Below are 15525 nucleotides of genomic sequence, written 5' to 3' on the forward strand. Positions count from 1 at the left end.
AGGAAGCATATAAACATTTTGTACCATACTAAAGACATAACGAGACGCCGATATTTAAAAAAAATAACTATGTCGAGTTATGAGTTTCTCCAGAGTATGCATCACACTGATTCTACGTATTCAACATTTCATGACAAAATGTCAAGGAGCTTTGAGAAAGGGTTACAACAAAGATATCTCCCATATTAAAAAAATAGGATCACTCTTACACCATGGTCACATTTCTTACACGTATGCTTTTGAAACCCCTTGACACCAAGCATAAGAAGAGAGAAAAATGAAGCTCAGATCAAGTGTAGAGTAGCAGAATGTGCCCTAGGCATTCAGAATACTCCCATTAATTAAGATTTTGTAATAATACAACCCTGAAATGACAATTTGGCTAAAATTTTCAACTTTCAAAACCCAAGCAACTTAATTGTGTTACTTGGAACAATCACTTTCAAAATTCCCCAAATTCAAACTATTTAAAAATTTGGAAATAAAGGGCGCCTGGGCGGCTCAGTCGGGTAAGCATATGACTTCAGCTCAGGTCATGATCTCATGGCTCGTGAGTTCGAGCCCCGCACGGGGCTGCAGCACAGAGTCTGGAGCCTGCTTCAGATTCCGTGTCTCCCTCTCTCTGTCCCTCCCCAACTTGTGCTCTGTCTCTAGGTCAAAAATAAACATTAAGGGGCGCCTGGGTGGCTCAGTCGGTTAAGCCTCTAGCTTCAGCTCAGGTCAGATTTCACGTCTGTGGGTTCGAGCCCTGCGTCAGGCTCTGTGCTGACAGCTAGCTCAGAGTCTGGAGCCTGCTTCCGGTTCTGTGTCTCCTTCTCTCTCTGCCCCTCCCCCTCTCATGCTCTGTGTCTCTCTGTATCAAAAATAAATAAAACATTAAAAAAAATAAAAATAAACATTAAAAAATTCTAAAAATTCACAAATAAAAACAAATCACGAACATGTTATGCTTCATTTAATTTCTTTATTACTCTCGGAACATTCTTCCTTTAATAAAAAGAATAGCAGTGATGTATATGCTACTGGTAGAAAATGGAGAGCTCTTCTATAAAATGCTACAAAAAGAAGTTCCAATTATTATGGAAATGCCAATTCAGTTTGAAATACGCAGGAGGAACTGGTCACCAGGGCTCCCCACCGTGAAGTGGCCCCACCTCCCTCTGACGTGGGGACCTGCTGTCCCTCCTCAGTGATCCTGCAGGGAAGTCCTTCCACGTCTTCACCGAAGGTCAGAACACAGAGACATAAGGGCGCAGAGGGAACGCGAGGTCGCTGGCATCCGGTCCTGCCCCACCCCCACCCCCGGGTGGTGACAGGGAAGGGGCAGGACAAGGTAGGAAAGGAAACAATCCGCTGATGCACAGATGTCCGAGACCCTGAATAGGACTTTCTCTTCCTGTGGCCTGAGGGTCAGTTGTTTAGACAGAATAGAAATAAAACTGAAAGGAACCTGAAGAAGACATGGAAAAACTGAAGGGCACGACTCAACATTTTTTACTTTTGGTGAAATCGAAGGGTTTCCACCACTGAGCAAACTGCAGGGCCTTCTTCCTCTGGTCCTCGAAGCTCTCCCGGACCCCTTTCCTCCACAGCCGTGGCTCTATATCCAGCATCCCACCAATGACTTCCTTTAGAGAATGAGAGAAACACCGACACATATATGTATATATGTATATGTATAAATATACTGAAAACAGAATGAAACTATTTCTGTTATTTTTTATACTAAATATAAAATTCATTAGTTCTCTATGATGATACTCAAATTCTACAAAAATGTTAGTTTCAAGCTAAAAAATCTTATTTTCCAGTATGGAGGTTCCTAAAAAAGTTAAAAAGAGAACTAGCCTACAACCCAGCAATGGCACTACTAGGTATGTACCCAAAGGATACAAAAACGCTGACTCGGAGGGGCGCATGGGCTCTGATGGTTATAGCAGCGTTATCTACAACAGCCAATTACGGAAAGAGCCCACGGTCCATCAGCAGGTGAGTGGATAAAGAGTATGTGGCATATATTCAGTGGAATATTACTCAGCCATCAAAAGGAATGATATCGTGCCATTTGCAACAAGGCAGATGGAGCTAGAGAGTCTGATGCTAAGTGAAATAAATCAGGCAAAGAAAGACAGATTCCTATAATTTCATTCATATGTGGGATTTTAGAAATAAAACAAATGAGCATGGGGGAAAAAAGAGAGGCAAACCAAGAAAAGGGACTCAACTGCAGAGAACACCACTGATGGCACCGAAGGGGAGGTGAGGGAGGGATGGTGGACCAGGTGATGGGGATTAAGGAGGGCACCTGCCGTGATGGGCACAGGGTGTTGTGTGTAAATGATCACTCCCTAATTCTACCCCTAAAACTAACAGGGTGCTGCATGTTAAGCAGCTGGAATTTAAATGAAAACGGGGGGAAAATCTTGTTTTCAGTTAGCTCTAACTATGCAAGCCCTAGAATTCTAGCAGTGCTAGTTTTGTTCTTGTCATGCTCTTGTCTGTTTTGCTGCTTGTCAGTACACCTACCAGCGAGGAGCAGAGGGGAGGAAGAGAGAGTGACATGTAATGAATTTGGTCCTTATGAGCTGTTTGGTAACGAGCACGGAGAAAAAGTTAGCCACCACGCGGCAATTCTGAACTCTGGTGCCAGCCGTCGGCTGAATCTCAGGCTACCGTTCTCTCCACTACTGCTTATACTGATACGCCAGCTTCTTCTACTTTAGCTGGAGATCTTCATTCCGGAAACAGAAATATTATACTCATAATCCAAATAAACCAAGAATTAAAAATTATAAATCACCTTCTTTCAAGAGTCACATTCTAAACTCCTGTAAAAAATGGATTTTAGTTAGTCTTCTTTTATTATCCCAGATTATTTCCTTCAAGAGTCTCTTCCTGTGCTGTTAGCCACAGAAAGCAATGCAGTTTACGCCTGTGAGTGTCCCCATGCACAAGTACACAAGGATGGGGGGACGCACAATGCTTACGGGGAGGGTAGCATGGTAACAGGACAGCACTGGGCTGAGGCTCGAACTCGGCAGGTCCAGGCTACTTCCACGGGGCTATGTGGTGAGATCTTGGACACAATCTCCCCATTTTTACCGAGGGGACATACTGTGTACAAGCAGGTACCAAATACCATGGGGGATACAAAGATAACTAACATACATCCACCTGTCTTCAGAGAACTCCTAGCGGAATGTGGGCCTGTGGCAGGACCAGAATAATAACCCGACTACATGAAGAACCATCTTAGAAAGCAGAGTAAGGCAAATGCCATAGACTATATGGAGACTCAAAAAAAGAAGATTCTAGTTGTTGGATAAATCAGAAAACGCTTCATATAAATGGGAAACAGAAATAAAGGGACCAACAGAGAGAGTAATTTATAGAAAACATAAAGAATAAATTGAGATTTAATGTGAGAGTTTTCTTGGCATCAGGCCAGGTAAGCAATGTAGTTTAAGCTCGCCTAGTTTATGAACGGGACTAACACGGTCTGTGGAAAATATCATTCTGCCTTATGTGTAGCACCCAGGATGGAGTCCTGGGAACAGAAGCAGCTGTGAGTGGAAGGAGACCATCGCCTCCCGCTCTCAGGCAGCAGGCTGAAGGGCGTTTGGGGCTCACAGGCTGTTTTTGAAAAGCAAATTTGGGGAGAAATGGATCAGCGATCCAACGTTAACTGAGAAAGCTTTCCTCTTAAATAGTGTCCTATAAACCACAATATTGGCATAATATTTGCTCAGGAGTGCAACCTCCCAATTAAATTCACAAAAGTTTTAAAAAAATGGATATTTTACTTTGTTTTCAAAAGAATCAAGTTGGAAAGAAGGAAGGAAGGGAGGAATCCAGAGTCTCAGAGCCTTCAGTTATAAAGATCTACCGAATAAAACAACAGGAGTTTTCAGAGCAGTGAAAACAAATTTCTTTCTAGGTAACTCTGGAAAAAACATTCTGAAAACTTCTCAAACAAGTTTCTGTACTAGATCTCAACAGTTCAAAGATGCATGTGACTTGGGGCCTCTGACTAACACACTTGAAAGGCAACAGAATAAACAGTTTTGAATCCACACCTCTGGGGTTGAGATTCCTCCTGACGCGTGCCTACTTGCTGGAGAGGGCGGGCACGCAGGGGAGATGGGAGTGAGGAGAGAGGGGCCCTGGGCAGAGCTCACGGGGGCTCCTCGAGGCAGAGGATGGGATGAGCAGGAAAGCCTGAGCCAGACTTGATTCGGAGGTCACTTCTAGAACTATGACTGCCCAGACTTCTTCCGACGGCTGCAGCGGCCACATTAATTTCATCCCCGACCCTGACACCACCTCACATACCTCCCAGATCCACAGTGGACCCTACCCCGTGGGCTACACCCCCAGGGGAGAAAAGAACGACAGGCAATATGCCATCACCACGCAGACATCTGCCTGGAAACTGTGTGAAGTGACTCCCTCAAATATTCTTCTCGGAGTACATGGGGTTTCGTCCTAAGTGCTGACGTGAGGTCATACGTTCTCGGGTTCAACCAGGAATGGGAAGTGCACGGGCCGGTTCCATCCCCTACTCGAGTGACTGTGACCGGGTCACATAACCTGTGTGACGCCCGGCTTCTCCATCGGCGAGATGAAAGGAAGGACAGCATCCACAAGGCGGAGGCACCGCGAGCAAACTCACTCTGAGTGTCTGGAGCGTCACCCTTCATGGCACCAACCTGGCTGCCTCCACAGAATGCCTACTGTCACTACCAACGATGTCAGTAAACAGTGGGTTCTAAAGGGACATCCCTGACTATTAGGAACAGTCTGGGGGCATTTTTATTGGCAGCTTTTAGGTTCTCCCTCTAAAACCAGGTGGAACAGCACTCATCAACTTCACTCTATATTGTGCCCAAAGTTCTGATTTCCCTTTGAAAGAAAAGTGTCACCAAATTGCTACACTCAGGCATTTTACTAAACTTGTGAGCATACCTTCCCAAAGTAATGAGGGAACTTGTGTTGATCTTCAATGACGTGCGCAAATCCTCCTTGGAGGCCAAAATCCACCGAGAAGTAAGGTAAGCCTCTGGGCACCTAAACAAACAGATGAATCACACATGAGTACAGCCTGGAACCATGATGTTCTGCAGGCTCCCTTCTCCTGCCCTAGGACATGACGGTAGTTAAGCAGCCCTTCACGACGAAAGTATATAATAAATTTCCAATTCTAGAAATACGTAGCCAGTGACCTCACTTTCAGAGTCAAATATTTCATTTGGTGGCCTTTCAGCCAGATAGTTCTTCAGGATGTCCAGCGGTTATAATCAAGACCAATGATTTTCCTGTCTTTGGGGAACACAGGAAAGAAAAGGTACTTACTGTTTTTATACATATAACAGTAGAATAACTTTCCTTAAACTACACAGAGAATAAGGATACCATTCCTATATTTCCCTCACAAACAGCAGAGGAAGAGAAGCCTAACCATATACTTAGAGCTTTGCTCCTAATATTTTTACTACCACTTATTTATCAAAGATAAATTAAACCCAATCATAATTTTTTCTTAACTGGCAAGATGGGTATAACAATAGTTAACCAACCTAATTTCAAAGTATCTCCAGGATTAACTATGATCTTTTCCTCTCTCCTTTCTACACACACACACACACGTGCACGCGCGAGCCCCCATGCACACAAATGCACATTTTGGCCCTGAATGCCACATGTCTATTTCACTGTAAGTATCTTAAAGTGTGGCTTGGGAGGAGACAGGACAGTAGGGGAGAAAAACAGGGATCATCGTGAAAATAACATAAAGCAGCTAAAATCAGGGCTTAAAAGAGTTGCTCATGTTACAGAAAAAGCATAAGTAAAAAAATCACTTTACAAAATAGTATAGAACTTCAAATGCAGAGAAATGGGTTACTGTTCTGTGGCTGTATATATTTTTTAAATATTTTTAGATTTTCAAAATAGGATAAACAAATACGACCTAGACAGTCAGGAAAAAAATAAAGTCAAGGGACAGAGAAGGCCCCTAATCACAGCTCTGAACCTTAAACCTATGTAGCCCCAGGCCAGTCATTTACCGTCTCTGGGTCTCATGAGAAATATGAAGAGCTAAGAGGTTTGCCAGGAGGATGAACTAGATAAAATAGGCACATCCAGGGTAAGCCTGATGCCCCACATAGAGAAGGTCATTCAAGTGTAACTGTCTTTCCTGGCTTCCAAACAGGGCTCTGTGCAAACACGGTGGTCAAAGAGAAAAGGCTGGAGGGCTCCCTAAGAATATTTCTGCTACGTGACGTAGAGCATCAGACGTGAAGCGTGACTGTGGCTGGATAAAACAAAGGTACGGAGCTACACAGAGTGCCGGACAGGAAGCAAGCTGTGATGACGGGGCCCCCGCCCACTGTCTGTATCGGACTGTACTTGGCAGGAAAATGGGCCCTGAAATACGTGAATGTTCTAATCATACGGCAGAGGGACTTCACGCATGCAGTCAGATTATGGCTACTGAAATGAGGAGATATCATGGGTTCTCCTCGCGGGCCCAACGCAAACCCCAGGATGCTTGTAAGTAAGAGTCAGGAGAGTCCGCGTCAGAGAAACACTGGAAGATCCCACACTGCTAGAACTGAAGATGAAGGAAGGAACCTCGAGTAGCTTCTAGAAAAGGGAAGGGAATGGATGCTTCCCTCCAGAAGGAATGCACACCTGCTCACACCTTGATTTCAGTCCAGTGCGGCCCATTTCATGTTTGTGACCCCCAGAGCTATAAGATAACAAATCTGTGTCGTTATGTCACCAGTAGGAAAGGAACATCCACGCCACGTGACTCAACAGCTCAGGACCTAAGTGCCGAGATGGCACAGAAAACAGAGTAACCACGTACTGCTCGTACGCAAGGAGCAGGCGCTGCCACGGGGCCGCCTGCCCTCTCCCTGCGGCTGCGGGGGGACAACCTCCTGTCTGGTCAGAACGGCTGTCCGTCAGCAGGAGCTGAGAAGGCTCTAGTATCAAAGCGTATGCACACTTACGACTTTGCTTTTCCTGCCTTGACCAGACCGGGAAAGACCTCTGGTATCGCTCTTGAAAGATACTGACAGAACTACAGCAAAACATTTTATTGATGGTAAACAACAACAACAAAATAGTAGTATTTGAATTTGGTCCTTTTATTCGAGATATTACTCCCGACTTGCTGTAATTGTCCTTGAGTTTGAAGGTCTCTGGGTGAACCCAAACTTTCCTTGACATGGACTTTCTTCAGTTTTAAAAATCCCTAAATGTGTTAAGTGAAATCAAACTTAAAATCATCATATTGAAAAGTTCAGAAGGAATTCACGTGAACTCTCCCTATTATAGCCTTGTGAAAACTGAACACTTCAGCTGACAAGCTGGCTGATGACACACGAGTCCTCCGCACCAAACATGCAGAGAGGTGTATATCCACGAACGTCACACGACCACAAAGAAATCAGGGCCCAGAAAGGGAATAAACGGGCACAAAAAAAGAAGCTCAGATTCACAGAGCAGAAAAATACAAATCAATGAAGAATCAGAATGAATTACCAGTATGTAAATCTCTACCAGAAGCCAAGAATCTACTTGAATAAAAAGAAAATAAAAATCGCCCCACCGCAGGAAGCAGGGAAAATACTTTATGACACTACCAAGGACACAGAGCTTCAAAAATAAGTATAATGAGGTTCCTCCAGAATAAAAATAATGTTAAAATCAGTCACGATTGTTCACTCTGTGCTCAGAAACTCTTTTATCATTTTTAAAGCCACTAGAAATCTTGTTAACCTAAAAAGTGACCAAGTTCTCTTCACAATTCGGTCCACATAATTATCGAATCTTAAGGCTAAAAGGGACCAGAGATGTCATCTGGCTCACTGCCTGTCTGCTGTGACTCTCAGACCCTCTGTGGTGACTCAGGAAGGCGACTGCTGGGATCTCTCCAGGGCTTCCAAGTAGAAAATACGACCCTTCCTATAAAGGTGTGAACCTGTTTCTTATTTTCCATGTTAGTTAAGTTAAAATATTAAAACTCTCTAGGTCCTTAAGTACTGCACTCGTTTTAAAAAACAAACTTAGAATAGGCACTAGATGGTCCAGGAAGAAAACTGCATGTGCAGGGTAGCAAATATAGAACAATACATTTCTGTAGAAAATTCTATTTCAAAATGCTTTCAATGCCATTAAAATCACGTTATAAGAGAATAACGGCGATGGTCATAGAGAGGGGCACTTGTGGGGAAGAGCACTGGGTGTTATATGGAAACCAACTTGGTAATAAACTATATTTTTAAAAAATAAAGTAAATTTTAAAAATTAATTAATTAATTAAAGAGAGAATAATGGCAATGGAGATTAAGAGAAGTAAAAAACTCAGGCACAATAGATGTGTGTACATTAGATAGCTTTTTCTTTTTCTTCTTTGAGAGAGAGAGAGCGAGAGCGAGAGCGAGAGCGAGAGCGAGCAAGCAAGCAGGGGAGAAGTGCAGAGGGAGAGAGGGACGGAGAATCTTACACAGGATCCACACTCAGCATAGAGCCCGACATGGGACTTGATCCCATGACCCTGGAATTATGACCTGAGCTGAAATCCAAAGTCAGACATTCAAGAGACTGAGCCGCCCGGGCGCGGCGCCCCTAGACACCTTTTTCTACAGGCTCATAGAAGACAGAAATGAAGAGAACATTTGCTAAGGCGTGGAGGGGGGGAGGCTAATATCCCGTCTGGCCCAACTCACCAACAAGGGGAGGAAAAAAGACTACAAACAATGTTTTACCTTTGTACTAAACCTATCTTTAGTAATGCCCTCTGTCATCTTTAGTAATGCAGTGACATTTCAGTCTTTTGAGGAGGATATAATAAGTGCAGAGCTATCCTACCAATCACTTCTATCAGGAGTCTGGCTTTCCAAAAAACATAAACAAGAAAATAGCCTAATGTCATCTACTAGAACAAGGGTCAGCAAACTTAAGAAAACTAATAAAAGCCTGAATTTAAATAAAATATTTTGGGCTTTGAAGATTGTATAGTCTCTGTCGCAACCTTCGACTCCGCCCTGGCGGCGTGACAGCTCCCAAAACTGGCCTAGCTGCGCTCCAATCACACGTCATTTACACACACAGGCAGAGGGACGACTCAGGGCACAGGCGGAGTGCCCGCCCCCGCCCCCCGGAGTCCGCATCCCCGGTCTGTTCCAGCAGGTACAAGGCACCTAGAAGAGTGCCCAGTAAACAGCGCTCACTCAGTGAACAACTGTGCACTAAAGTGTGTTTTGAAGAGAAGAACAAAAAGGAATCCACAGTTCTTTTGTGTCTCTATTCCATTTAATTTAGATTTCTAGAAAAGAGAGGGGTCCGTGTGGAAGTGCTCAACTTGTGTGTAACGTGTCTAAGAGCTGATCTGCAGACTGACTGTGAGGCACGGTTAGGAAACTTCCCTAAAGATAAATGAACCCATAATCTGACTTAGCCACTGCTCTAAAGGTAACTCTTTGTATAAGAAAAAAAAGAGTTCCAAAATCAAATAGAGCCTCCCTCATTAGAACTTGAGGAACAAGAAGGGCCCTCTCCCCACTTCAGAGGCTGAGAAGCCCATGGCTGGAGCCCCTACAAGCAGTCTCTGATGCTGTCATAGCCAATTACAGGCACCGCAATGGCACAGGGCCAGAAGGTCAGGAGCAAACATTCACAGCAGTACTGAACAGAGGAGCATTTGCTAAACCAAGTAGAATGAAAATAATTTCTTATGCTTAGAATTACTTGCTTCACCTTAGGTCACTCAGCCAAATGGTTTCTTTCTCGAATAAGGTGTGAGAATTAATGAAGACCTTAAATACTGGGGATCATTTTTTATACCAGGGGCAAAAAAAAGATACTTACAGACTTTCTGATATCTTTTGAAGAGAGGTCGATCAATTTCTTGTTCATAGACCATTCTTCGTCAGATTCCATTATGGCTTTCTAAGAAACAACCATTTACTAATGAAAAAATAGTTTATAAGCAAACACAAAGAGACAGTGTAAAAATAAAGTAATACAATGAGTTAATCACAGATACATCATACAATGGTAGCTCATTATTTTAAACGAGTTAAGGCTTTAACTTGTTATTTAAAATTGGACTTTCTTAATTTTTTTAAAGTCCTATGTTTACGCAAGATAATATTATTTTACTCATCCTTAATTCCTGTACTAAATTCACCCCAACTTTATATGACAAAAACAATCCTTAATAAGCCTGAGCAATTTAATGTTGAACATAAGTCTGTAAACATAAAGTTCACAACTTCCTTATCTCACTCATAGAAATCTACTCAAATAAATTTGTTTAGTTTTACTGTCCTTTCTCAAAAAAGTAACTTATAAGCTTTCTGGCAACCAAGTACATAAACTATCTGGCCCCATAACAAAGAAGTAAAAATTCAGGGAAAAAAATACATAGCTATGGCACTGTAAGACTTCCGAGGCTGAGCAACAGGACTAGTATTTATGGTAAAGAAATATTTAATAGAAAAACCAGGATGATGAGTATCAAGTACTCTCATTTCTGTAGTTATCATTATTAATGAAGCAAATTTTAAACATAAAATTAGCATTCAAATAAGCAGAGTTTAAAAGCATCAGATGTACTATTGGTCCGTATTTAAAAGGCATGTGGGACACTGGCGCTGACACTATAATGTAGCACACTCAGTATAAAACTGAAGGCAAATCGAAGAAAACGTTTAGAGTAGAAAAGTGACACCATTCTAAGTAATGACATTTCTGTCACCCAACAAGAGCGACAGTGGCTGCTTACATGTCCTAGGGTCATAACCACCCAAGACTCTACTGAGGGACTACAAGAAAGGAAAGAAAGGAAGAGAAGAAAGAAGAAGAAAGAAGAAAGGAGAAAGAAGATAAAAAAAAAAAAAGAAAGAAGAAGAAGAGGAAGAAGAAAAGTATAATAATCTCTTCCCCAAGTGATTTTGCTTAACACACAACTATCGAGATTATCCAGCTCCTTCTCTCACTTTACAAGTATAATTCCTAAAACCAAATAAATCAAGTAACCAAATCAAATTGTTTTCAGAAATCTCTAGAGAGAAAGCAGATTTTCACCACCTCATTAATCTCACCAGGTCTCACCATCCTGTGAGCCCGGATGTCCAGTCCGCAAGTAAGGGTTCCCATCCTGCATCGCTTAAAGGTGGCGTTGGGAAGTCTCCCTGCCTCACTTCACAAAACGCTGCCTCCGTTTTTCACTGTACATGTTACTATTTCATATATGGTTCTACACCTGCATTTATATGAGCCTGTAAATTATACTGTATTCAGGTCAGCCTCAAAACCATGCTATTTTGTAAAAGCTGCCTGGATATGGTAACAGTTAACTGATTAAAAACTCTAGTAATTGTGTCCAAAAATGTATGTCAAGGTTAGATACTAGTTTCTTTTTACAAATAGCATGATGAGGTATTAAATACCAAAAGAACATTAACTTGTCTCAGCAATTGTAATGTGGACTATTTGTACGTAACTCTCTCCAGCTCTTGTGAATTTCAGTTAAGATTTCTAGAATTACGACTATAAAGCACAGTCATAATTGACTTGAAAGTACTTCAAGGTAAAACCCTGATTTTTCATTGGAGAAATGAAAAATTCAAATAGAAATTTTAAACTGTCATTCGACAGTACATTCAGACTTACAAATTAAGCATGCTTTTTAAAGGTCTAAATCCCACATTTCTCTCTACAGAAATTTACACAGCATTATTTTTTTTGTGCTTTACTGCATTTCTTTATATAAAGTTTGACATTAGTATATAGGGAGAAAAAATACAAGAAAAAAGATAACTGTATTCATAAAACAGCACTGCTGCAAACAAGAATGCAGGCCAAACTATCCGGAAATACCTTAAAGTAGATGGGGGCCATGTCACCCACTTCCTTCGGGAGAGGAACGCACTCGTAAACCATATGGTACTGCTTCTTCATGCTCATGTTAGTTTCTAAAAAGATGCAGTCCAACCCTTTTTCTTCAAACATCTTTACCAATGATTTCCTAAACATCTGAGGAAAGTAAAATGGTGAGGTAACTAAAACACTTACAGACAAAATATGAAAACAGTAAAAGGCACATTAAATCCCTTTAAAATAAAAAAGAAATGGTCAACGATGTTTAGATTCTGTACTGTTACCTTACCCTGACTTTACTTTGTAAACCTACTACGCCATTTCACATATTTAAGTAACTTTTCGTTTTAAAAATGAAACTTGCTCTGCATAGTTTTGTGCCTATACTGGAAATGTTCCAATAAACTACATTAAGAAAAGGAAGAGATAAAATCAAACTCAAGGAGTAAAATATGCAAAACGGATGGTAACATCAGAGGAAACCATCCACAAGCACAGAAGGCACTCCTGGAAGGTGGGCGTGGAACTCACTTCCACCTGCCTCTCCAGGCTCACAGCATCTTCATCCGCTGGCTCCCAGACACGTCTGCTGCCCCTGAACTTGGACTTGTACACTCAAGCATACCCTATTTTCACATAAAATCATGTCCTACCAAGTGTATGAAAGTCAAATATACTACGGTGGAATAGTAAGTGTTTTCGTTTCCCAAAGAAGCGTTATTATAAAACCCCTACTTTTTACTATTTTCTACTTATTTATATAATTATTTATTTCACACCCTGAGGCCTGGGGCGCAGACATGTCGTCAAGGTGCTCACAGATATGCACAGGGCATCCCTTGTGGTAAAGATGAAGCCAGGGCTTAGAAGAAAGGGGACCAGGCTGAAGGCTGGAGTGAGAAGCTGACCCTCCCCACACCACCAGGGTGTCTAAGAATTCTAAATTCAAACTTGGTCTTGTAGAGTGTCATATACTTATATCTTTATAAGGTATTAGTATATTTGTCTAAGTCGGAGGAAGAAAGATTTTTATTTTTTAAAGTTTATTTCTGAGAGAGAGAGAGAGCACACGAGCAGCAGAGAGGCAGAGGGAGAATCTCAAGCACACTCCCCGCTGTTAACGCAGAGCCCACCCAACACGGGGCTCGATCTCATGAACATGACATCATGACGTGCGTGAGCCAAAACCAAGATTCAGACCCTTTACTGACTGAGCCACCCAGGTGCAGCACCCCCTGCCTTTTAAGGTTTATTTATGAAACATTTTATTTAGATATGTCAGCTGACTGATAACTTTGAAATATTTTAATTAAGCTGTTCAATCAAGACTATAGATCACATGTAAAAATACAGAGAGCTCCCATTTACCTCTCCCCCAGTCTCCCCCAACGGTAGACCTTACAAACACCGCCGTACGGCCTCACACCAGGACGTTAACGTGGACGCAGTGAAGACAGCACAGTTCCAACCCTGTAAGGAGCTCTCGCAGCCACACCCCCTCTCTTCCCATCGGCCAAACCACCACCGTGTTCTCCGTTTCTTTAATCCTACCATTTCAAGATGTCCTCTGGATGGAATCACGTCACCTTTTGAAGTTCCTGGTCGGCGCAGCCTGACTCCCTGGAGATTCAGCCAGGCTGTGGCGCAGACACGCTAGTCAGTGCACACAGCTCCACTGACACCCAGAAAGGGTGCTGCCTGGGGGCTGAGGGCCCTGGGACTCTGCCAGGCCTCCTCCAATGATCACTTACTAGTGATCACTTGGCATATTTCTGGTCTGTAATCATTTCATAAAATAAGGACAAGTAGAAAAAAAGGAAATGAAATAATTGTAACTCGAGGTAAACTACAAAGATACCCAGTAAGCAAGAGATGCGGGATTTGCTTTTCATTTCTGACCACAGCTGTAGAGAAGTTTAACAAAGTCTCTTTCAGAGACTCCATCTGTTGTAAAAGTCTTGGGTAATAGCCTAAGGGGCTGCAGACTTTTTAGCCTATAAGCTCATTATAAGGTGGCCTGTTAGCTAAATCATTAGAAATGATTATAAAGGGATTGTTTCCCCCTTTAAAAATCCTCTGAATTTGGCACTATATTTTATAAAATCAAATTAGTGGAGACAGGGCACACACAATTGAGGTTAAATTATGATAAAAAATAAGAAATAAATACTGGTATAGGTATCTACATGGTAAAACTGATCATTCACATTTTATAGTTGCCATGGCCCCAGTGTGATTTCTGCAAACAGCAAACCTTCCCAAGAAAAAGCCGTGTTCATGAAACTGTTTCCTTTTCCTCTTCTGGACAAATAAGACTAGATTTCCCAGCCTCTCTGGGACATAGGTGGGGACATATTTAATTCTGGGCAATAGAATGTATCTAGAAATGATATGTGTCACTTGACACAGGGAAGGGGCAGTGTGCCCTCTTGTATTCATTTTCCTCCATCCAAGGGGTGGAAAGAGGACCCGGCCATGGGAGAGCCTGAGGATGGGAGGAGCCTGGACACTTGATTAAATGTCTGGGGGCGACATGCCTTGGGGACCGCCCCACCCCCAGGGGGCTGGGTCATAAGAAATTAACTTCTGCTGTCTCGAGCACAGCAGGTCAGGTTTTGTTTGCAACGGCAGCGGACACAGTTCAACGGACGGTTCATAGACATCGATGGTAAGACTGACACAGCTCATGAGCCAGGAAGTGACAACAGTTCATCCCTGCCCCCGACCCCCCCCCCCCGCCCCGCGCCGTCTCCACAGGCCTGGTCTCACATGCACCAACCAAATGGGAAAAATATAAGTCTGGTTTTATAACAGTTTTTTAGACTGTCTCTATTTTGTTAACTGTCACTGTTTGTATATTTTTCTTTACTATAAATATTTTCAATTAATCGTTACTTATTTCATTTCCTAGTACAGTCGTAAGAGAATCTTATAGGCTAGAAAAAGGAAAATCACTGCTGGAGTAGAACTACGTGTTTGAAAACTAAGCTTCCTTGAGGGAAGAAGTGCATAAAGAGCAGCAGCCACAGTGTAACACTCTCTCGCAGACTTTCCTCTTTTCGTGTTTGTCCACAGCCCTCTCTCGGTTTAACTGTTTTGATGTTGTTCTAGATACTATCTGCACAGTGAGGAAGGCAGACTCCAGACGTCATGAATTACAGACGCAAACTCAAAGGTACTCAACCAGTAGTGATGCAAGGACAGTTCACTATTATAAACATCATGTGAAGAGGACACGTATGCCCGCGCGCACACACGCACACACACACACACTGACGTAGTTCTCTCTGCATAAAAAACTATAGAAATATGAGTTTAATGGGGGGCCCGGGTGGCTCAGTAGGTTAAGCATCTGACTCAGGTCATGATCTCGCAGTCCATGTGTTTGAGCCCCGGGTCATGCTCAGTGCTGACGGCTCAGAGCCTGGAGCCTGCTTCGGATTCTGTGTCTCCCTTTCTCTCTGCCCCTCCCCTGCTTATGCTCCCTCTTTCTCAAAAATAAACATTAAAAAAAATTTTTTTAAATACGAGTTTAATATTGTAATTTGAGGTTACCCACTCCACTAAAGCAGGATCTTCCCAAAGCTCAGGAAAACACATACTCTATATGTATTTAAATAATATCTTTAT

General features: G+C 42.4%; 1 protein-coding gene across 1 annotated transcript in view; it reads right to left on the reverse strand.

Annotated features, from left to right (window-relative positions):
• Window positions 1-944: 944 nt before the first annotated feature.
• The window catches only part of CWF19L2 (CWF19 like cell cycle control factor 2), a 159673-nt gene continuing 145092 nt past the window's right edge, over window positions 945-15525 (reverse strand). The window contains exons 17-20 of the mRNA XM_029956562.1: window positions 11896-12051; window positions 9880-9960; window positions 4966-5067; window positions 945-1628 (exon numbers count right to left, since the gene is read on the reverse strand). Of these exons, the coding sequence (XP_029812422.1) occupies window positions 1485-1628; window positions 4966-5067; window positions 9880-9960; window positions 11896-12051 (483 nt within the window). The 3' untranslated portion in view covers window positions 945-1484. The remainder of the gene's footprint in view (window positions 1629-4965; window positions 5068-9879; window positions 9961-11895; window positions 12052-15525) is intronic.

The sequence above is a fragment of the Suricata suricatta genome, chromosome 11 (assembly GCF_006229205.1).
Source record: "Suricata suricatta isolate VVHF042 chromosome 11, meerkat_22Aug2017_6uvM2_HiC, whole genome shotgun sequence".
Taxonomy (NCBI): Eukaryota; Metazoa; Chordata; class Mammalia; order Carnivora; family Herpestidae; genus Suricata; species Suricata suricatta.